Genomic DNA, 24,878 nt, shown 5'->3' with positions numbered 1-24,878 from the left:
GCCTTCTAATGGATGAGGAAGAATTATCCAGGAAGCTGTACGTGTTTCTTCCTACAACAGATCAGAAAAGTAAGGGATTTGTGTTGCATCTATCCGCTTAAGACATCTTTAAATGACTGATACATGAGAAAGTGCATCCTTGTTGGTAACTATAATGTTCTCCAAGATAGACTTTAACTTTTATGGCATGTCTGTGATGCTGATAGTTCAAGTTTATCTGCAGCAATGACTGGTTGTGGTTAATACATGAGATGACTTAAAATACATTTTTTGTACTACTGCCACAGATAATTTTGTCTTGATAGTTAGAAAGTGTGGGGAGCTATTATTGCCTTAGAGTTGGTACTCTGTTCAGTGGGGTTGAAAATGAAAAAAATGGGGTATCATCTTGACAGTGTCTGAGCAGATGAAATTACATTGAGAGATGAACTTTGTGGTTTTTGTTCAGTGTAATGACTGATTTTCTTAGATAAGTGAAATTATATTTCTTCTGTTCAGATTTAGTAGATCATTTGTCTCATGAGAATTGTTTAAAAAAAATGGAGCAAGTTGTTACAGAAATACAAGGCAGGAAGGAAACTGAGCTGAAGAAGAGGGAACCCATGGACTGTCAGGAAAATGATACGTGCGGGGCTTTTCTGAGATTGGTCTTGGCACTGAAGTGTAATAGTTTCATTAGTGATTGTTATGGACACAGCTGGCTGCTGTGTTGTCTGTGTTGCTCAGTATTCTGTATCTCCCTGGGGATATCAATGTGCTGGGTTGCTGGATCTGCGGCAAAAGTTCAGTGTCCAAATACAAAAGTGCCACAACTGCAGAAATGGACTATGTTCCTGTACACTGTTAGAGAGAGAGCCAGCTTCAGTACAGCTAGATAGTAACTAATGGGCAGGTTTGTGACAACAGAACAAAGTTGAAAACCAAACGTCTAAGCTTTTAAGATGATACCTGACATTTAGATTTATCTTTATTGCTTTAACCTCCCTCATGTGCTCATTCCCCTCTTCTTCTATTTCCATCTCACTTTGTCTCTAGCTGCTTTTCCAGGCTCAAAGTTTGCTCTTCAAGGTGACTGATCTTTTCCACTTTCCCCATAGCTTGCTTGAAGAAACTTCCGTTCTCTGTCCTTTTTCTCAGCTGCTGTTGTTGCAGTCTTGGCTTCAAACCTGTGTTTGAAGCCAAGTACCAATCAAGGTCAGATGAGAAACCTTGGGATGGCATTTTTTAACTCCATCGGCTGAAGCTAGAGCAGGTCTGATGAGACAAAGGGGAGAGAAAGGAAAAGGCACGATAAACGCTGAATGGTGGTGTCCTCCAAAGGACACTTTCTGATGATGGATAAGCAGGTTCCGATACCTCCTCTAAAGGATATGCCAGCTATTGATTTCCTAGGGCTGAATGTCTTGCGTTTACTGTTAAAAAGGAGCCATGCAGGTATCCAAAATGGGTACTCTAAGCAACACATACAAGTTCTGTACAGGAGGAGAAAAGTCTTAAGATGAATTGAGGCATTGCTTAGATGGAAATTAGCAAAACCTGCCTGTTATCCTGGGACTTACTAGGTAATGTTTCCTGTAGAACAGTTGCTGGTCCAGTAGTCAAGCGTTGAATCCTTGTGATTTACACTGGGGTTCAAGATGAGTTTGAAACTAAGTCAATGGACATTGATATAGTAATCACAGACTTCCATACAAATGCCTTTTTGTTTAAACTTTGGTAACTTTGTAAAGCAGAGGATGACTGTTTTGTGTTTGCATAACTTGTTTGCTTAAGCATTGCTGCTGCCAGGTCATTAACTTTACTTTTATTTCTTTTAATTTACCAGGTAGAATTGTTATCAATCCAGTTGAATTGAAAACAGACCCACATGCACGTACACATACCGTTTGAGCAGGAATCTTATTGGAATGCTTGAATAGTAATTGGAAAGGTAACCTCCTGTATGGTAAACATAGCTTTCACATCGCATTCCTGCTGTGAATGTAACTTAGTATGAGCAGGCTTAGTTAGGTCACTGAGTAACTATCATGTTTTAAATATTTAAGTTCAAGTGCTGGAGGCTTTGGCAAAATGTCAGTAACCAGAATGAAGGCAGGGAATGTTGCTTTTTGTTCTTCCTTGGTCATCCATATACAGTACAATTCCACATTTGATCAGGCTGTTAAGAAGTAGAACTGTTCAGCAAGCACAGCGTTAACTAAGCCGTGGTCTGTAAACTATAAAGTTCTGATCAGATACATGCAGTGGGAAAAAAATGGATTTGTGCTTTGGAAATCTTACTTAACCAAGGCTTTGAAGGTGACCTTCTAGATTTGACCAAAAGATAGACCAGTATGGGCTAGTACATAAGTACCTAGGAATCTAAAATCGCTCTCACTGTAGTGCTTTCTTGAAGAAGTGCTGTGGTTTAACCTGGCAGACAGCCTCTTGCTTACTCCCCAGGTGGGATGGGAGAGAGAATAGGAAAGGTGGAAGTGCGAGAAATCACAGGTTAAGATAAAGACAGCTTACTAAGTAAAGCAAAAGCCTTGCACGCAAGGAATTCGTTCAGTACTTATCAGCAGGCGGGTGTCCAGCCACTTCCAGGAAAGCAGGACTCATCATGCGTAACAGTTTCTTGGAAAGATGAAAGCCATCAGCCTGAATGTCCGTCCTCCCGCCCCCACCTTTCTCCTTTCCACTGTCCTCTGTTGCTGAACATGTCATGTGCTACAGGACATCCCTTTGGCCAGGCTGGCTGTGTCCCCTCCCAGCTCCTCGTGCACCCCCAGCCTGCTCGCTGGCAGAGCGATAGAAGCTGAACAGACCTTGGCTCTGCATAAGCACTGCTCTGCAGCAGCTAAAACGTCGGTGTGTTATCACTGCTGTTTTCATCAGAAACCCAAAACAGCATCATATTGGCCTCCCCAAAGAAGATTAACTCTGTTGCAGCCAAAACCATGAAATGAAGTGTTACAACGCTATAGGAAGTCCTGTGGATTTCATGCCTTTTCCTGTGTCTTCCTGAGACACCATCCCCCCATTCATAAAACTAAACTTTATGCTGTTATTGCTGTGAAAATTGCATGAGAACTGCTATTTTAAAAGTATTCAGCTCATCACCTGAATCTGTTGTTGTATGCCTGTGACAATAACAGGTATTGTTTAAAGTAAATTTAGACACATCTATTCAGCAGTCCCATAATACTAAATTATAGTAGTTGGTGCACTTTGAAATGAAAGAAAAAGTAATACTGGAGAAAGACAATATTTACAGTATCTGCTGGAATGATATAATTAGGGAAGCTGCACAGATAGTACTGTGATGAACAAGATACAAATGCCTAGATACAGATTTTCATTTGCAGCGGGCTGAAATGAAAACTCTAAACTCCCAGGCTCTTCGTGGTTTTAAATATTAGCTTGAAAGCATATGGTATAAACTAGCTTCTTCTTTTCTCGTCTAATAAATAATCAAGAATAAATGTTTCACACTTTGCAAATCATAACAAAAAGGTCAGCCTTTTTAATGAGTCACTAATAGATCTTTAAATGCTTAACTGTAGACTGAAGTTTTCACAAAGGTCTTAAAGTTTAGATCTAGTAGTTGACCTGTTTTCTATCTAGACAACCTGTGTTGTGTTTTTTTTTTTTTTTTAAACATTCTATAAATAGGGCACGTAATAGACTCTGGAAAAAAAAAAAAAGGGCAGAGATGACCTTACTGCTTGTTCAGTTCAGGTAGCAGAAATCAGCAGTGAAAACAGATTAACTCATTGGAAACAAGGATCTTGTTATATGTGAAGACATGGGCGTTTTTTTTTCTTCAGTGGAAAAGAGAGGTACTGAAAATGATGCTGAAGTTTACTTGTTTGGTGTAAGGCTTCAAAACCTCTTGAAGTTCTTCTGTTCTTTTCTCAGTCTTGATCTGACCACTTCATTTTTGTTTTTCAGTTCAGTTGGTATTTGCTTTTTCTTAATGTATTTACTGTATAAGGAATTTGAATAGACTTCTGTGGTAACCATTCCTAGAAGACTTTTTGTCTGATGTGCAATGCCTGGTATTGGTATACTGAACTGCAATAAGTTAAATGGTGGTTTTGGGGGAAAAAAAAATAATTGGTTTGGTTTTGAGACATAGGGGTTGTTCACATGCTATTTGCTTTGTCTACTAGAAGACACAGATCATGCTTGTGGAGATCAACTGACAATACTCTGAAGTCTTTAGGGAATGAGGAATGTGCAGGTATAACACAAACATGCAAAATGTTTTCTGTGGTTTCCACAGGAAAGAGGATTGTAAGGGGAAACTTGAAAATATGTTTTTATTAAAGGACTGGAATAAATGCCCAATAAGACTAAAAGTGTCCAGTTTGTCCTTGAATCAACAGAAACCAAAGCCAGTTAGTTTAATCTAAATGCAAAATTGTATACAAATCTTTGTAAAACAATATCCTACAAAATCCTACCTTGCACTGTTGTGCACAATGTTCTAGTAGAGAATTGGAGGCAGGTGGTGATTGACTGGGAATGATGTTTTGTACAATCTAATAGTGTTGCTATTTCAAATATTTCTTCTGTTGTTGACATGATGCTTGTTTGAGGAGAGATTAGGTAAAGACCCTGAAATTAGTGCTTCATTCTAGTCTTGTCAAATGCCACTTGATTGTTTAGGCCGTAGAGGAGCCTTTTAAGTGTGCATATGCCCTGTGTAGCATCCGTTGTCTTTAGTCTGCTATGGGTAGAGGAAGGGCTCTGATGTGGTGGGCTCCTAGCTTGCTCTGAGCCCTTCTGAGAGGCTTACTCTGAGCCTGAGATGCTACATAGGAAGAAAGTTTGATTTATTCTGATGTATTAATATTTATTAATATTTCTTAGGCATGCAGTTTCCTAAATAGGGGGAAAATGATGGAGATGTTCAAGCTGGTAGAAGTCATGTCTGTTCTTCCTTCATGTAGCAGAAGCAAAAAGATTAGTGAAGAGTTTTAAGATAACTCCGTAGTCATTCTGAACAGTACAAACGAATTCAGGTCTTTCAAGACTTTCCTACTAGTAGTGTCCCTGCTTTGTTTTCTTCTTTGCTTACGCCACCCACCCATCCTTTCTGCCTGGATTGTTAAACTTGTGTTTTTTCAACTCCACTTCGCAGATATGTGATACATTCAGTACATTCAGATCGCAGATAAATACTTGTCTTCTGTGAGATCACAGGCTCTTTCCCCACTTTTAGAGAAGTTGTCAAAGATTTCAAAATCTCTGAAAATATATTTGATGCAAGCTTCAGGTTGACTGCTTAGAACAATAGAAACCAGAGGTAATAGGAATAATAAGAAGGAAAGGGAAGACAACTGTGGCTTGAGTTGTCTCTGTTAATCTATAATCTCGAAAACATGTATAGGCTGAATACTTTTCACTTGGTGGATTACCAGAAGCATTAAGCATGTTTCCATCAACGTGGTACTCTCTGGCATCCTGTACTTTTTTTCTTTAAAAGAGGGATATTATTGGGAGAAAGCTAAATATTTTTTTTTTTAACTCTGCTCACTCTTTAGTAACATCACACAAGCAGGAATGTGAAGGTAAGGGTTCTGTTCACAGGGGTTGCTGTTTGAGTTTGTGTGGTATTAGAACATAAGTTTCCTGTGTAAATTTTGAAAAAAGCTATGAAGATGGGCTTTCTTCACTCCTTTGTGTTAAAGAATGAGCTTTAGGGTCTGGTTCAGATTGTGAGTTAAAGCAGTTAGTTTCATTCTGTGTTAAGACTCCCACCCCTCCCTCTAGCAAAGATAATGGATTCCACCTAATGTTTTTAACCTGTCTGTAAATGAAATGTTAAGTTTTTGGTTGCCTGATACAGAAGCTATGAATGACATGGTAAAAAAATCTTTACCACTTTTAAAAAGTGGGATTTGTAATGAGAGGCTGACCATGTCTCCCTCGTTAATAATAATTGCTTTTCAGAGAGCAAGGAAGTATTGAATGTTGGGAGAGTGGTGTTATTGCTTGTTTTGTTTTTGTCAGATTTTCGTTTCAAATATGGGTACTTAGAGTTAGGGTCATAAAGGAAAAAGAGATTTTCAGAAATGCAGGTACCACTCAAATCATTTGACATGAGGAGAGCTCAGTTCCTCTAAATCAGGCTGCTTTTGTTTAATGATGAATTTAGTTTAACCGTTAAATAGTTTAGCTGTTAAAAATGTCTATGAAGTACTGAATCACTGGTTTTATATTTATGCTGTTTAAACGGGTCTGTATTTGATACTTGTTGAAACATTCCCCACCCCCTGAGTTAAAATTGGATCTGACTTCTACCTTCTATATTTAAAGAGCACATTAAATCTATTTCTTGTACACTTTTTTTTTGTGTGGAAATTCTGTCTAGTTTGAGTCTGTAACACGCTGATAATGATCAGAATTCTGCAGTAATGAAAAAAATACATCAGTGCTGCAACAGGCAAGTATTGGGGCTTTTGAACCTTCAGAGCAATTTTTTATCATATTTTTTATTTGTAAATACAAGCTTTAGTTTCTGTGAAGCAGGCTGCTCAGTGAAAATGGGAGAAGCTGAAATCAGCACAGGCAGGTGTTGAGCAAGTGTTTCCAGTGAGCTCTCACAAGGGTAGTGGTATGGATCTTTATTCATTTTATTAGTCTGCATGGAATCTCACTTCTCAGAATTGGACTCAATTGCCGTGTGATTCTGTCACAAACATCCAGATATATACCTGTTGCTTAAAACCAATTGCAGCCAGTCTTCCAAATAACATTTTTTTACCTCTTGTGCATCCCAGGCTCATCCAGGTACCTTCTCAGAGGTGGTTCATTGTTGCTTCTAGATCTTTAACTGATAAAAAATACCAGACCAAACAGTTGGATTGTCTAGTTATGCCTTTAGAACCAGACTTAGGAGAATGTGGAAGACATAAATATTTTGAAAGTGTGAACGTTTTCAGGCTCATCAATTATTTTTAATATTAAAAGTCAGCAGATGGAGCCAAAGGCTTGTAGAAAAATTACTTGTTCTGATTAAACCACAAAGCCCACGAAGTTTAATAATGCTTCTGCTTAAACTACAACAGCAAAAATATTTGCTGCTAAACTTCATCATAGTAGCATCCCTTTTTCATAGCCTTGTCTCTGTGCAGAGTGAGAGAGATCTCACTCCTTCAAATACTGCGAAATGTAATGAGACTGAAAAGAGTCGAGTTTCGGAACGTGATTTTCTTTGTAGAGTTACGTCTGTGCAAGGTTTTCTGCAGCATTGTTCACCAGTTAATCAGAAAAATGGTATTATATTTTGTCAATATTTTTACTTCTCCTCTGAGCACAGTAATTGGAATCCACTATTGAGGGTTAGACTGGAATTCATTACAACCTCATTTTCATTATTGCGCAGTTGGTAAGGTACTGAGGTTTCATGTTTTTCCTCTGAAGCAACTGAAATAAGCCTTTGCCTTTAGATAACATGTCAGACTTGATATTCTAATAGGCTAACCCTATGCTTTTGGTAAATGTTAACATCCTTTTGGGGTTTTAAATAGTACCTTTAGAAAAATAAGGGGTTGAAATATTTTCCAAACAGTGTGTAATTTATCCCACTTCAATAAAATAAAAAACCAAAGACAGTAAGTGGTACCTACCTTTTTCAAGAGAAGAGCAGAAAAAAACTGATGCAGTTATAAAGGGATATCCAAAGGGGATGCAAGAAACAATGACACTGACTGAACAGAATATTCCAGTGGCTCAGTATTGTTTCACTTTTTAGTAAAAATGGAAAAATGATGATTTTTAGTGACTAATGGCAGCAGTTTCATCAACCTATTAAATTTCATTTCTAAAATTCTTTGTATCCCCAATCTGTTCTTTTGAGAGGTTATGAAGTGTACAAATGCTATGCAGAATATAGAGTAAATGGGGATGTAAAAGTATGCTTAAGTACTGTATGTACTTTATTATCTTCATTTGCTGATCCTTGAAGCTAGGTCTCTAGAGTAAGCAGTGACTTTGGAATCTTGGCTTATTCAGAACATCATAGAATACCAGCCAAGTTAACAAAACTCATCTGTGCTTAAATTACGCTTCTCCCACTCCTTCTGTTGTGACAGAGGGATGAAACTTAAACCGGCTGTACCCACTTGCTGACTTAATTTTCAAATCAACGTTGGCTATAATAGCAGGAGTTCCTAGCATTGATGTTTTTCTTTTGAATGATGTGATCAATTCTTAGTTTTAGATTCGATCCTGACTGTCCATTTCTTTCAGAGATATCTACCTATGTAGTGTGTGTATGGGGTTATTCTTGGGCATTCCTCAAACATTTTAAATTGAAATAGTGCATGCAATTACGACGTATGCAGTATGTCAAGAGGAAAAGCAATGATGCAGTTTTGCAGTATTTAGGTATTATAATCCCAAAGTTTTGGACGATGTGAGCTGTGAGAGCTAGTAACTACAGTGGGGGAAAAACTGCAGATGAGGAGATGTGATTATGGAGGAATAATTGTAAATATCTGGAATTTTTAAAACTACACTGGCAAAAATAATATAGTGAATAAGGGACAAAATTGAACTAGTGGATAGGCCAGATAAGCTTTCTTTGGACTGGATCCAGTTGTCTCAAATAATTTCTTGTGGCCTGTAACTTTTTGAATCGTACATAATTTCAGCTTTAATTTGAAAAGAAAAGGTTCGTGCTTTCAAGACCGAGGGAGTGACAGTTGCAGCATTACAGCCCTAGCTCTGCAGACGGACGTGCGAAATCTTCTATCTTGGAATGTTCATTCTGAAGCCTGGTTGTGGTGCTTTGAAATGTCATCGGCCATTTCACTTGAGGTTGTCTTAGCAGGGCGTGGAACAGATGTGAAACCTAAAGGAGAGGAAGAGAGGTTTTGCAAGGAAAGAAATCTAGCAGAAGAGATGTGCATAGATAGAAAACAGAAACAAAAACACCATAAAAGCTGGTTTTGGTGTGCCACAATACTGTATAAAGTGCTAAAAGGTGTTTCTTTCCTCTGTGAAATACCTCTACGTTGACAGTTCCCTCTTTCATAGGCTTTGGTTTGCTCTCTTTGCTCTTACCAAACTTTTTTGACAGTCTGCTTTCAGGTATTTCTGCTATGGGGACACCTCTGTTACCTGTGCGTGTTGTCACCTCAGGGAGCATGTTTTTCAGGTCACTTCATGGTCCACATTTAGCTTCTTTTTAAAAGACCCATAATGGATTAAAACAACTTAGAAACTTCCATCTGTTTTCTTTCTCCTGACTGATGACCGTTTCCTTATCATTGATATGTAAACTCCCAGAGCAGTTATTCCTTGATTTTTTAAAAATATTCTAACAGGGTGAACCTATGAAACAAATCAATACAATTAACAACAAAAACAATCCCGTTTTGTTCATAGTTAATGCTGAGTGTTTTGGTAAACATGACATTATCCAGGAAAATCCTGTTGTATGTTCACCCACCATGCCTCGGTGGTATCACGCATCTCAGTGCCAAGTGCTTGTTTCCCCTCTGGGTTGCAGCACGCTTCCTGTGCCTGGGTTTGTTACAGGCACTGATCGGCCTTGTTCTCCACTACCAAGTATACTTGTTTTGGAAAAAGAAAGAAATTTGCACAGGTGTTCGGAAATAGCGAAGTGTGTTGGTGTTAGTTCTGTCTTGTTTGGATCTTGAAGGTTTAAAAATCATGTCAGTAGGGCTGCTGCTGCAAAAATGGCTCTGTGTGTGTAAAACGTAGATGTATTTGTTCACCTCAGACAGCTGAAAGGCTTAGGTAAGTAGAAAGCGTGTTTAAAAGATAATAGTTTGGAGTTCTATTATTTGAATACAGCTCCAGGCTGTCATTGTCAGAATATACTAAGTGTGTTTTACAGTACGTATCAGGACTTCTTTTATACTCTGAGGTTTTTTCAGGTTGGACAGCTCTCCTACAGGAAGTTAACAAATCCTTGCGAGGCAAAGAAGTCACAACTCTACGTCTATTGTAAATGCTTGTCGTATCAGAGGTGAGGGACCCTTTTCAGGAGTTAATCAAAAAGATCTATGCAAACAAGCAAAAGGATTTTTGTCCTCAGTTACAGAGCCTGACATTGTTCGGTGAACCTTCGTGATCTCATAGGCTACTGCGTGCTCTTGTGTGCCAGACCCCTCTTAATAAAAACGTGGGGCACTGGCTACACAAATTCATAGCAGCTGTCACAGCTGGGCTGTGGTGAAGTTTGGTCAAGACCCTTTGAACTTTTTATTTCAAGCTAATCCCATTTAGTGTGATCAATATACAGACCTCCAGCTCCTAGGTCTGTTAATTAGGTGTCAAGTGTTGGGTTGGCTGGTGTCAGGCTGTAAAATACAAACACAGAAGAGACGATCAGTAGGGAAGTGAAGTGTTTATTGTCTAAGAGCCATTGGTCCTGAAAAGTTGCCTTCCTAGTCTGAGATGTCTTTAGGGCTCTTTAGAGTCTTTTGCTTCTCTCAGGTAAATGGATAATTAAGCATTTTACCAAAAATATAGTAGTGTTGAGTGTTGTTTTAAAAAAATAAAAAAATGCAATTGCAATAATTGTGCAGTAAAAAGACCCAATTCTAATAAAGTGGATGTTAGGATAGGAAAAATGAAAGGGGAGGCAAAGGACTTCTTTTTTTTGCCTGCTAATAAAAATACTTAATTGCTCTGGTAGCTATATGCTTTGAGTTGTTTAAGATGGGAGACCTTTCTTCTTTTGCGTAGGTACATCTAAAATGAAGCTTCTCTCAAGACTTTACCAATATTTATTTTAACTTGTGCTTTGTGGCGTCCAGGGAATAGGCAGGATAACTTAGATCTTCATTTCCCCACCTCAAAGCGTCTTGGGAGTTTTTTGAACTCCCCCATCTTTTGCTCTCCTTCGTTCAGGGAAGGGTAAATATGTAGAATGATATTTCAGCTTTTGTACATTTTTGGGTTCCTTTATTTCAGTCTTCCAGTGACAGAAAGTACTGGGGAGTTGTGAGCAGTTTGTTTCATCTTCTTTGAAGAAAAACTTAAATTTATATTCCCAGATCAGACCTTACCTATAACTCATGCAACTCATCCTGTTAACTGTTTTAATATATAGCACCACTATTTCATTAAACAACATCCAGGAATAATTAGTTCAGCAACGATGCCTCGGAACAAAAGCCCTTGATTTCGTTTAACTTTATAAGTTGGTCTCTTTTGATCTGCAAGAACACATCTGGGGCCTTTAAGAAGGCAGAAAGAAAAATATTAAATGTTTAGTAAGGCCATTGGTAAAGGTTTCAAAGCACAGTAACCCTTTGGTACCAGCATGTAGCTCAGAGGCACAAAAAAAAAAAAAAAAAAAAAAGAGTGAATTTCTTATTTCTTAAGATAGCATGTGGCACTTCTATGTGGTAGATTCTGGCTTGGCTAGAAAATGACCACTACATTTTGGCTTTATTTCCAATGTCATAAGATAATCTCTTCATTCCTTTCCTCCCCCTGCTGCCTTTTTACCCCTCCTTTTTTTCTGCACTTCTGTCCTCTTTTTTTGCTTAACTGCATATGAATGGATTCATCAGAACCACTACTATAAACCTGACTTCTTACACCTTGTATCTGTGCATTAAGGTTCAGTTTTGCTATATCAGACTTTGCACTGTACTACTTTGTTCCTTTAATACTTTAGAATTATTTGTCAAGGTGGTAAGGATAAATCTGTTTGTTCTTTACTCAACTGCTCAGATTTTGAAAATATACAATAGAGAGTATATTAATTTACTTGTCAATTTTAATCACTGTTACTGACTGACTTGGACTAAAAATTGCTTTCCAGTCCAACTCTTGAAAATTTACCACCAAAAATTCCTACTTCAAGGAAAAGCGATAAAGATTTTGTATACCAATCCTTTTTAATTTCATAAACTAAAAAGGATTATTTGAAAAAAAACAAAAAACAAAAAAAAAAACTTGTATGAATAGTAATTAATCATTTTTTCCTCTCATAGCAGAGGTAGCCTTTGTTTTGTTTGTAGCTAGTACAAGGAATTCACTAGCAGTAGTACCATGTCATTTGATTTGTACTGATGTGCATGCTTGTGTTGCTTCTTGCTGCATTGCACTAGAGTGCTGTTTATATTCCAAGTATTTCATAGAAAATATACAAATCATCACAGTTACTATTAACATTTGCCACAGCTAATGAAGCCTACTAGATCTCTTAGTAATTACTCATCACTTTTGTTACGTTTTGTGTAAATCATCTTCTATTAATGAGCTTATGTTAGAAGAGGGACAGGAGAATTTTGTTCACGAGAAAGGACTTTGCTCTGTTTTTTCTCACTTGACCTGTCAAAATAGAAGTGAAAAGACCCGAAAATATTATTTTTCATTACAGGTTTTATTTTTAAATGCAGCTTTATGTTCACTCTGTGTTTGTTTTCTTTAGTGAGCCTTTAACTCCAAGGTTATGACCTAATAATGACCTCCTCTTTCCACTCGCAATTGCTTTTGACCTACTCCATTAAGTAAAAAGAAATAACCTAACAGAAGGGTAACCAGATCACTGCTACCACACCAAGGAAACAGGCAGGCTTTGGGATGCTCTTCTTTAATCTCTCTATCCATGGAGCCTTCATTTTAATTTGCAAAATTGAACCCAGATCGAGAGCAGTAAAGCCTGAATACGGTAAATATTCATGCCTCAGTGATCTAGAGTGGCTCCATTACATTTCAGAGATTGGGAGAATTACCTTTTGGATTATGTATATTCATGGGCTGATTTTTATTTGAGATATAATATTACTCACATTGGGCTACATGTCGCACATTCTACCAAAACCAGCCTTCTCACAAAGCTCCAAACGTTCCTTACATGTAAAAGTTTTACTTGTTTAGCCTATAGCTTCCCCCTTTTATGCTTTTCAAAGACTGGTAGTAAACAAATTTCTTTTAAAGAAGAAGGGAAAAAATCCCAGTAGAAGTACTTCCATAAAACCTTCAACCCTGTGTTTACTGTGATATATTCTTTTGCATGTGACTTTGAAGTCTTCAGATAAAAGTATTATTATTGTTCTAAACCTAAATCTATTTGGAGGGAAAAAAAAAAGAATTCAGTTCATTTTGTTGGAAGAAAATTCGAGGCAGCCTTTCTTTAACCTATCATTTTGCACTGGTTTTGAGTTCTTCTTGGATTTTTTTCTTTGAAAAATATTTATTGAAATATATTTTGATAAGTTGCAGAAATTTTAATTGGTATGTAAATTTTAAGCTTATTCCGTGCCATAGTTTTACTGTGGGTCTGATGTTCTCTGTCTAGATATTTAATGGCTAAATTCATTAGCGTTATGTATGCTTTTAAAATTCATACTTTGCCATTTGATTGACAGACAGCACAAGTAGTACCACATGCACTTAAGGTTACGTGACATCTTAAGACTTCATTTTTGGATACAAGAAAACGTGAAGAGGTCTTACATCCTTTCATCTCAAAATGACTACTAGGTGTCTGACTCCTGCTATCTACAGCCCTGTGCGTACAACATGAACAGCTGTTAGGCTCTTTGGGCCCAAGGAATAAAAGGGGTCTGCCTTTCGTTCTTGCTTTTTCTCTCTGCTGGAGTGAACAGGGTACAGAATAGATTGACCCAGATCTAGAGGAGGCAATGCAGAGAGAAAATAAAGGCACAGTGGGTCTTGGTGCCCCAGAGCAGAGCGAGTACTGAGGTCTGTAATTGCTGTTACTTTTGTGAAGTTGTGCATGGCATCAGTATTGCCTAATTCAGCTTCTGGTGTTTCCCTTCTGAATCCCAGATAAAGGAGAGGATCTAAGGGATGAAATGAGAAGAACATGAAATTGCTGAGAAATTCTGCAAGGGTTGGTCATGCTTGACCAGCCTGATTGCTTTCCGTGACAAAGTTTAGATATGGAAGAGGCGTGACTTTGAGAGGGGTTTTGGGATGGAAGCTGTGGAGCTGTGGGTTGGGTTTGGCGGTTTCAGCCAAAGTGCGTGAGGTGAATGGGAGCTTTGCTCCCAGCGAATAAAATTGCAATTAAATAATTAAGTACTCTGAAAAATCAGCGTTTCACTTTCAAAAACCAAAAACCAGACACTGAGGTATTTCTTGAAGTTGGATCTTACCAAATTATGCAGTCAAACTTCCTATCCGTGGCAGTGAGGAATAATACCACGTTACATCAGAAGGGTGACAAATTCACTGAACTTCACCACATAACCAAAAATTCCAAAAAAATAGTATACATGCAATACATGCACTACGGTGTGGGCTTGACGGTTTACTGTAAAGAACAAATTCCCCAGTTCAGTCAGAGGACAAGAAGTAGACGATAGGTTTTTTTGTTCAGTGAGGTTTGTTCAGCCTGTGTGTTGGATGGATCAGGATCTGCTGGAAAAAGTTTGAGATTATGTACTTAAGGATTACAGGAGAATGCCTAGGCACAAAAGGTCACTTAACATTATGTGCCAAATCTTAATCTTAACACTTGCTAATTTTTGATTTGTGGTTGTATGCATGAATATAACATGCATGTAATTTAAATTAAAATTATAACATTAAAGCAGAGCAGCATGAGAGTAAGATCACTGACCTGCTTCTTTATTTACTGGGTGCATAGACATATTTTAGATGCTGTGAAAGGAATTAAGCTAAGGGGATTTTCATATCCTCTTTTATATTGCTTTATTCCAATGCTGCAGTGCAGGCTACTCAGACTATGGTGTTATTTTAACAGGAGGAGGAGTAGATTAAATAAAATCTGATAGCATGTGTGTGGCATTACATAAGTACCACAGCGGTCACATAGTGATGCACTTATAAGCTTCAGTTAAAAATTTAGGTAAAGGACCCATTCTATGTGAAATATTTTTTCTTCCACATGCTGTATATTCCTTTTCTGTCTGGAAACAAAGTGAGGCGTTGGTCACATAGCAAATCCTAGAAATATTCAAGATATTTTAGAAACCTGTCACAGAATCTTGGTGACATAATCAAACTTCTAGTTATTTCTCTTTGAGGCTTTTCCTGCTTGTTGTTGATCCTAGCTGCCCTTGGGATGCTGACTCTGAAGAGATGACTTTCCACACTTTGAGTGTTGGGCAAAATTTCTGTTCAACGATGTGTTATTCCTATTTCATACTTTTCTGAAGTCCTGGCTGAAGATTTGTGGAACTCTTGTTGTGAGATGTAACATCATAAAATCGCTTAGGTTGGAAGGGACCTTAAAGACCATCTTGTTCCAACCCTCTGCCATAGGTAGGGATGCCACCCATTAGATCAGGTTGACCAGGGTCTTGTCCAACGTGGTCTTGAACACCTTCAGGGGTGGTGCAGCCACAGCTTCTATGGACAACCTGTTCCAGGCTCAGAAAGTTAAGATATTCCATACTGTAGCTTTTCAAATAAACGTTTTTGTGGTGGAGGGTATGGATGGAGGAGGGCAAGAGCCTTGACTTGTGATTTCTGAATTCTCTTTGTTGTTATCTTGTCTATTCACAGCCTTTTGAAGCTTCTTGAGCAGAGTGATTTGTCTTCATTAAAGCACTGCTTGCTCTTCTATAGGGCTTTGCTTGTAAATGGTCTTCCTTCATTTATGTAGTAATAAATTTAGTATGCTTCATACTTACAATGATAAAACAATCTTTTTAAACCTAAGAACAGTCCTGTGCCTGAATTATAGTTTTTGCTTAGTTTCAGTACACAGGCTTAGACAGGGATTGGCTGAAAACAAAGTTGTGGAAGCCTTTAGGACAGGTGGGCTGTGTTTTTGACAGTGCAAGGTGATGTCCTGTGACCACCGAGAGATGACCCTGGGAGCAGAAAGGTGAGTGTCTTATTCTTTAGTTGGAGTTGCAGTAGTGCAGTAGGGAGGAAGGCAGTCCTTGCTTTCAAAAGCAGCAGATGCAGGATGCATTGTGGTGGTTCAGCTGGGCTTTGGGTTCACAGCTTCTCTTCAGGTGCAACCAGGTGCTTCTACTGGATGATATGAAGGTGTTGTCTCTTGGTTTTAGCACCTTATTCAGATGCAAGGTCTCTTTATACCTCTTGAGGTATTACTTTTCTTCACTCTGATTTGAGGCAGGCTTACTCTTGGATTTCTGACTCTGAACCTCAGGACTCAACCTGTTCATCATTTGAGTTCCTTTCCCTTCTCAGCCATAAGTTTGAAGATGCAAATCTTAGCACTTAGACTCGTAGATGTGACCTTGATTTTAAACTGGTTGGGAGTTGTCTGCTCTTGAAGCGGGGTCCATTTTTGCAATACATGTGTAATGCTCCTATAAATGCTGCATTTATAATCTGGTCTTTTTCTCTATTAGATTATCAATGCTAATTATTGTAACTTTGCACTTTCTCATCAGCATTATGTTGAAGTACTGTTACTGTATCTTTCATATCAGAAAGATGCACTTGCAGCATTGGGAGAGGCAGCAGGATGGCTAGGTTCTTATCTAAAGAAGCTATGAGCAATGGCATATGGCTGATAACTTAATGGAACTTGGATAAATAAAGGAAAAGAAGCTCTGACATATCAGGGGAAAAAAGTCATTAATGATCTTTTTCTATATCCTGTTTTCTATTAGTCTGTACTAAACTGCTTTGAAAATCTTGGTGAGCTTTTGCTTTGGTCTTCGAATAACAGGTTCTCTTATACTGCATACGTTTGTTTATCTCAAGGGCCGAACTGTTTGGGTACTTTTGATTTCTGTTTTGCATGTTTTTTATTTAGTGCTCATTTCAAGACAAATTTTCTTCTCACCATTTTTACAGACCTTTACGTAATGCTTTAGGAACATTTGTTGTTTTTAAATTTGTATAATCACAATAAAACCAAACCAGTAAACTAAATCCTGTTGCACATGGAAGATTTCAACACGTGGTTCTTGATTTATATGATGATATAATCGATTCCTTCATTCTATTATTAGCAAGCAAAACGAATGTAGCATGTCGGTGGCATGTTTTACAATGGTATCCAAATTTTCCATGTTTACCCATTTGTCTGTGTAAAACGTCTGGCATTTTAAAGTTACACTCAGTATCGTTCACTTTCTTCTTGTTTCTAAATGCCTGACTCCCTGAAAGAGTAAAATAAGTCTCTGTTGAGTGGGTTGTTAGAATGGTCCTTGCTTTATTTTCATAGATAAGGTGGTGTTTTTACAGAGAACATTTTGAGAACAGAAATTGAGTACTTGAAATAAATGTGAAGAAAAGCTGGAGATACTGGTCAGAATTGGTTTCACTTCTGAGTTCCTCTTGCTCAGGCCAGAATGCTCCTGAGTAAGTATTTAACTTCAGTCTGTTGGTAGGTGGGTGCATTGAGTGATCTAGCCCCAACTCCCTACTAGCAGTTTCTGTTGCTGTAAAGCAAAAGAAAATGTGAAAGTTTAGGGTTGTGTTATAACTTGTGGGTGTGCCTTACGTGGGGAAACTAGATACGCATAAGAGAAACAAATCTAATACTCAGGGCCAGTTGCATCCTTCTCAGTGTTTCCAGGTTTGTATTTTAAAGGCCAGACAAAACAAAGATGAATTTTGGTTGTATACTTCAGTGTATTGAAAGAAAAGAAAAAAAAAGAACAGTAAGCTATGGATGAATGTTTTTGTCAGTTGAATTCAGAGAGAAATCAAGTAAAATACTGTACTGATGTCCATGGTCTGCTCAGAAAACAGGAAGTTAGTGATTTAGAGCTACTTTGGCTCTTGTTATTTGATCCAGTGGGTGCTTATCAGCTCACTGATTCACTTTTCTGCTGGTCCTGTCTGACCTTTTGAAGATGCAATTCCAACTGAGCTCTTGTGTGATCTAATTCCCCTCTCCCCAGTCAGCTCGGCACTGCCCAGCGTTGTTTTGCTTAGATTCTAATTCCTGCGGGCATTATACTCTTGGAACAGAAGTTATGGTCAGTTAAGGTACTGTGCTGTATAATCCTTTTGCAGTAGATTCCAGTACTGAGAACATGTAGGAAATAAAGGAAAGGAGTTGAACGTGTTCTTGCAGTTCTCTTTTCCTTCTGACCTCTGATGTGTCTCAAGGAACTTCAGGCACAAGAGCAGAAACCATTGAATATAAGGGGAAAAGTTGTTTGCATGTAACAACAAATATAGATGGGATGATTAAATAGGGTGCAAGGTACTAGGTATAGGTCATTGTGAAGTGCTGATTTTCAGTAGATTGAGTAATGCAGTACCTTTCCCTTTGCATGTCAGAGGATAACCAGAGCTGTCTGAAAACTGGACTCAGCTACAAAGAAACGAGATGGGGGTGAAAGTTTTGGGTGAGCCCAGCAAGGGTGGGGAGCTTGCTTCCTGTGTTGGGAGCAGCACAGATAATCTGTTTGGGTTGGGGGAGAAAAGCTTTGCTTTACATTCTTCTGCAATTTCTCAGTGATTTTTAACTAGGATGCTGTTCTCTGAAAGAGACCCTGAAAGAGAATTAGTCAGGATCCAAGACTTTTCTTGAACCGGGGTTGGACACTGGGCTGTCAGCATATGTATTAAGGGAACCGTACTGTTAAGTCTCATACAGCACTGGAAAATATTCATGTATTGATAGTCCATTGCAAAGTTTCTTCTACATCCAGGAATTGCAGCAAATGTTTGTCATTGAAGTGATATTCAATAAATGTATTTTCCTTTTAATGTAGCTCAGCACTGAAATATCAAAGAAGGCAGCCCGTATTCCGATACAAGCCAGCTTTCTATGCCACAGTTGAGAACTGGAAATGTTATTGAAAAGGTTTAATCACGTGAAATGAATGTTCCAAAAGTACTTGTTAATTCTTTCCAGTCATTATTTATAAGCTGCATGTCAAATACGTCTATCCTAAACATTTGAGTTAATTTAGGGGAACATTTTAACTAGTCATCTGAGTGTTACAATATTTTAAAAATATACTATAAACCAGAAGATTCATAATAAAATAAAAACCTTTGTGTCTGCATAGATCACTTGTGCATATTTCAATTCCTTTAAGAGGTGTAGAAGCTGCTGTAGTTCTTGTTTGTTTATTGTTCACTCTGTGCATGGTTGCAGAAGACTTAATTATCACGTATTACATCATAGTCTTTCAAAATAATCTCTGATACCTTTCATATGGCAATTTATTTCCTGTTATGCTTGCTTCTTTCTTTGAAACATACTTAGAAAAACTTCTTTAAGCAAGTCCTTAACCATTATTTGTGGTATCACCATTGCTGCAACTGTTGCAGTGTTTGAAACTGAAGAGGGAGAGGCAGGTTATAGTGAAGGAAGGGTGAAAGGGTTTGATTCAACCCCTGACACTTCGAGCCTTCAAAACTACAAGGCTCTAAGTGAACAGAGTGGTAGAGGTGAAAATTGTGAAATTTTCTCTTCTGTCCGTGTAGAGAAGGAAGTACTGTCTCAGGTGTTTTTCCAAAGGAATAATGAATATATGCTTGAATATAAAAATGTTGAACTAAAATTCTCATAAATACTTAAAATGGCCTCTAAATTCTGTTTTGACATTAGTTAAGATGACACCAAAGTATTTTGGTCCAGGGTTTCTTCTTGTACATACGCCTAGCTCTTGCTCTCTCCATTCTCATAATGTCTATTGGATACCTGGAGAATACACAGGCATCAATGTGATGCTTGATCTGAAAAGTGTTACGATAATTAGCTTGTTATAGTCTGGAAAAGGGTGGGTGTATCTTTTGATTTTGGTTAGCAGCTAGAGATGCAGGGAACCCAAATGGTCTTTGTAGGAGCCATTGTTATCTGTATAATTACACTTTCAAGAAAAAATGTAGAATTTTTGTTCTTTTCCAGAAGCTGCGTATCTGCTAGTTATTATTTTTTTTTTCAAAGGACCTTTCTGTATATTTCCTGTGATTTTTTTTTTTTTTTTTTCCTGGCTTATTTGGAGAGCTTTTTTATTTCACCTACTAAAGGTTTTTGTTCAGCTAATAAACTTTTTACCTAATCTATTCTGATTTAAGTTTCTACAACTTGTTCTCCTATGAGTCTTTTTCTGTCTTATTTTCTACAGTCTTCTCTTAGTATTGCTTATGTTGGTGGTGTTGAGAAGTCGCACAAAGATTTGTATGGAGTCAGGTATTACGCCCTTCAAATAGAGTTGGCAGGCTTTGTAGAAAAGGAAAAGGTGAAAAAAAAAAAAAGAAAAAAAAAAAAACAACACTTTATTTTCACTTATGCATTGCATCCAAGGTGCAGAAATAAAAGCAGGAATTTTCAGTGCTATCGTGCAAGTAAATAATTCTGGGATTAATAGGGTTAACTTCTCTAGACTGCTCTGAGTAGTCTAACCTAAATGATGTGCTCTAAGTTGTGTGACATACTGAGAATGAACCTCTGATCTGCTGAGTCTGATCGTAACATGCTTGATTTGGGATTCTCTTCATCACTGCTTGTGCATTTTGAGTTCTTACTTCCAGGAACAGAAGATATGATAGGCAAGGATTAGAAGATGGGTTGCTAAAGTATGTGCAGTGGTGGAGGATTAATTTGAGAAGAGTTGCAGCTGAGTAAGACATAATAATGGCGTGAATGCTGAAAATTGCACGGTAGCATTTGGCATGAACCTTTTCTTAGTACCAGTTCCACAGCTATCAAAAAGGGAAGAGAGCAGAAAAGAAAATGATACAGAGTGGAGGTCTGCTACTGATTTTATTCTGTGTACGTTCCACAGTATAATCCATTGTATATTGATGAAAACATACTCAAGAAATGATCTCTGGAAAAGCACTTTCCCATGGAGCGTTTGGTTCTTGGATGTGAACTCTGAGGTTTCAGACTTTCAAGAATGTGTGTAAGTTTTCTGTACTGAGGACTCTTGTCCAAGTACTTAATATTTATTTAGGAGAGGTATTTTTTGTTGCCAAAAACATCATTTCAGTATTAAAAGCTTGGTATCTAATGTAGGTACTTCAGGCAGAGTGGTTAACTATCCAATGCCCATTAGAATGAATGCAACAGGTGGTAACATAAACATATTATCAGAAAAAACTTTTGGTTACACGCAAACCAGAAAAATCTTACTGAAAGATGGTTTACAGAACAGAAAGAAAAGCCAAAATGAAACCTTGTTAAACTAAATTGGCTTGGTCTGATCAAGCAGAGCCAAGACTGATCTTTAAAAGCTTATTTCACTCTTCTCTTTTGCTGAAGAACTCCTTCGAATAAGTAAAAGAACAGCAACCTTATTAGATTTTAATATAGACATATTTTAATAGATTTTAATTTGTGGACAGTGCTCTACTTTTCATGTGATAATCATTAACAGGTGGAACCCACAGATTTTAGTGGTGGTGATGCTAGCATACAAATATTTGTAAGCATAAAAATATTTGCAGTAAAAGGCTTTGAAGATTTTTTTTCTTCTGTAATACGTAGAATGGAATAGGCTCTGCAATCTTCATTTTTGGTATTATCGATTAATTTGATGTGATAGTTTAAAAGACTGCATTGTGCTTGGTGTTGTACAAATGCACTATAAGGAAAGAAATATTGTTCTGAACACTTTACAGTTGAGTTTAACCAAGTCAAAAAAGTGAATGAAGAAATCAATGAAAGGAGGTGGAAAATCAGTGAGGCAGGTGCATGGATGGTTACTGTACTATTACATTTCTGCTGGTACAGGTGCTTGGAGGAGAGTACGTTGAGTAAGCTATTCCATGGTGTCGGTATATCTGATTTGTAGATAGTAGGAAGGTATTGCAGCAGAGATGGAGCAAATATCAATGTAATTCTGGCCATGGTAATGCTACAGTTTCATGAACAGAAATAGAACAAGGTAAAACTCAAACCTGCGCTAATTTTAAATGATAGCATCATGTTCTTAGTCTCTTCACTTTCTGATTTCTGAATTGTGGACTTCTCTTAGAACATCAGCCTCCTTAGAAGTGAGAAGGGTTTGACGTGGCTTTATGCTTGTGATGTGCTTGTGTGCAATTAATTTTTTTCTTTCTTGTTCTTTAATCAATAGGTGACAAAGAAAGTCAAGTCTATGCAGATGTTCCACACTCCTGTGACTTACGCTATGCAGGGTGACAGAGTAGGCATCTGTGTGACCCAGTTTGATCCCAAGCTACTGGAACGAGGGCTGGTTTGTACCCCAGAATCACTTCACACCATCCATGCTGCAATAATTTCCCTGAAGAAAATCCAGTATTTTCGAGGAGCTCTTCAAACCAAGGCTAAGTTCCATATCACCGTTGGTCATGAAACAGTCATGGGAAGAGTGATGTTTTTCAGTCCAGCTCCTGCTGACTTCAATGAAGAAATTCAAGAGAATGCTTTTGATTTTGAAAAAGATTATCTTTATCAAGAGGAATATTTGTCCAAGGACTCAAAATCTGCAGAGGAGAACAAAGAAAATGACCAATCCGGAGAAGTCCAGCTACCAAGACAACAGTGGGCTTTGCTGGAGTTTGAAAAACCCGTCACCTGCCCTAAACTGTGCCTTGTGATCGGCTCCAAGCTGGATACAGATATTCATGCAAACACCTGCAGATTGGCATTCCATGGGGTACTGCTTCAAGGCATGGAAGACAAGAACTACATAGAGACTTTCCTTCCAAAGCTGAAAGTGTACAAGCTGAAGCACAAAGAAGGACAAGTGGAAAGGGTAAGCTGTTTTTTTGATGCTTTACGTGGGAGAGGGGAAATCTTTGTTCTGAGTTGCATACATTGGTGTGCAACAGAATTTTCACCTCTATATTCCAGAGTCTTTTATATACATTTTCTTATGTTTGTATACTTAATATATTATATATTTCCTGTTTGCGATGAATCAGAGATGATTGCTTAAAAGTGACAAGTTTATTTAGGTCAATACAGTGTTAAGTAACTCGATACTGTTTTTTCATTGATCCTTTTGATGGTCTAGCCATTGTGTTCTTCCTGCAAACTTGCCTTGTTTGTGTGCCTTCCTAAGTGGGTCATATGTTCTTTTCAACATAACATATATAGTGGTTGACAAAACTTCCAGCTTTCCACTGATGTGTTTAACACAGTCTGCAGTACATTAAAATGTAAAGATGTATGTCTTCAGATAGAGATGTATGATATATAAATTTAATTGCTTACCCCTAAATGTGCATAGTTGAAAATTTTAGCAAGTGTTTACTTGATAAGTTGGTGTGCTAGGTGTTTTATGAACATCTGGGTAAAGAACTATTAACTTTTATTTTCCTAATCCAAAAGTTGGTTTATTTGAACAAAACATTTAGCATTCTTGCTGCTGCTTCTCAGAATTCCATTGAAGCTGTTTTGAGTACTGAATAAGGTCTCTACTTACTTCACTGCAGGAGACTAAACACTCGTCAACATAGCTTGCTATGTTTGCAATTTATAGTGTAGGCTTCTTGAGTACTTCGATGTTTGTTTTACTAACTTAATAGTAAAAAATAAATGAAGTTCCTTCCAAGGGCATGATTATGCATTAGTGAGATGCCTTTTTCTAAATGCCTCGCTGTATTAATGAAATAGGCAATTCATATTTCTGCCCCTTTCTCTCAGAGGCTTCTGTGTTGGTTTTGCTTTTCCAGAGTTTCTCCTTTGTGTTTCCACTAATGACTTCAGAGGCCATTCTTTGCAAAGGAACTAGAGGACTTTGTGGTCGTGTTTGCTGGTTGTTTTTATGCAAATTATGTCAGTAGGAAGGTAGTGAACAAGAGGGTATCTAACCTTCTGAAAAACTTGTCTTTATGATGAGTCAACAGTCACTCTTCAGAACTGTTAGAAGGTGTCTTATGTCTTTCCTTTGTTTGAAATGGTCAGCTACCTTTCTTTTTGCCTGATGGTGATGTCGAACTACAATATTGAGTCCAAAATAGTTTGTCTTCTAATCTGCAGAGAAGGTTAGACCAGAAGTGGATGTCTGGATACCAATTCTGCTCATTTTCATCTTCTCACATTTTATTCTTCTTATGCTCTAATGCTATCCAAACTCATTAAACATTTGCCGTTACCTCCGCTAAAAATTTACTTGCTTGTGCAGGCAGGGCCCATGCTGCTAAAATCCCAAGATGCCTGGCTTACTAAGTCCTTTTGTTTCTTTGTGGCTGTTAGGAATATGAATGAGAACAAAAGGCTTTGTGACCCCCAGAGACGTGTGGCGTTTGATTTTTTGTTTAACTGAAATGAACTGGTCTCAGCTTCTCTCTTTATTTTTACTCCAATGCATGGCACTCGCGTATGGGCGTTGAAAACTTGCAGAGTGCCAAGTGTGAGAATGTAAATTGTCTGACTGAAGTAACTGGCTTTGCAGAGAGCCTTGGCCATTTTTATTTTTTTTTAATTTTTATTTAATGGTATTTTTAAGTGCTTTGCTGGTTTACTTGTTCTGCTATTGATTTTACTGTGTAAATAACAGAATAACGTTAATCATATTACTCATATTTGAATTTCTTGTACAGAAAATAACCAATGAATGTAGGGTATTTAGTATTTGGCCAGTGCAGTAATTTTCTAGGGTTCTATATCGGTGACCTGTTCAGATATAAATCCCAAGCTGGGGAGTTTGTGACATTTGAAGAAGGGATAACAGCGTGCCCCGTATATGGGCCTTGATCACAGTCGGTATGAATAGTAATTGGCCCTGTAAATGAACATTTGCCACTGAACCATCAGCCTATCTACGGATTAGGCTTGTCCTCAGGTTCTGGCTCCTGCAGTGCTGCAAATGCTCAGAGTTGGTGTTTTCCCTGATGCCTGCCAAAAGGACAACGGAGCAAACGCTGCCGCAGCACAAGCTCCTGCTGTGAAGTCAGAGGGGCATGCAGGGACTCGGGAGGGCTGGTGGGAAGAGGATTGGTGCCAGTTAGAGGCCTGCTGGGGAAGTACTTAGGGCATTTGTTGAGGTAGCTACTACCAAGCCTGTGCTTTCGCAGAGCGGAGAGCAGCAGGAACAATT

The 24,878-nt window shown here is 38.0% G+C and overlaps 1 protein-coding gene across 1 annotated transcript in view; it reads left to right on the top strand.

Moving 5' to 3' along the window:
* EEFSEC (eukaryotic elongation factor, selenocysteine-tRNA specific) overlaps nt 1-24,878 on the top strand; it is a 121,701-nt gene that overhangs the window by 45,071 nt on the left and 51,752 nt on the right. Inside the window, exon 5 of the mRNA XM_084292596.1 lies at nt 21,948-22,589. Within this exon, the coding sequence (XP_084148722.1) occupies nt 21,948-22,589 (642 nt within the window). The remainder of the gene's footprint in view (nt 1-21,947; nt 22,590-24,878) is intronic.

The sequence above is a fragment of the Netta rufina genome (genome assembly GCF_964035555.1).
Source record: "Netta rufina genome assembly, chromosome: 10".
Taxonomy (NCBI): domain Eukaryota; kingdom Metazoa; phylum Chordata; class Aves; order Anseriformes; family Anatidae; genus Netta; species Netta rufina.
This window is presented reverse-complemented; position numbering and strand designations above follow the sequence as displayed.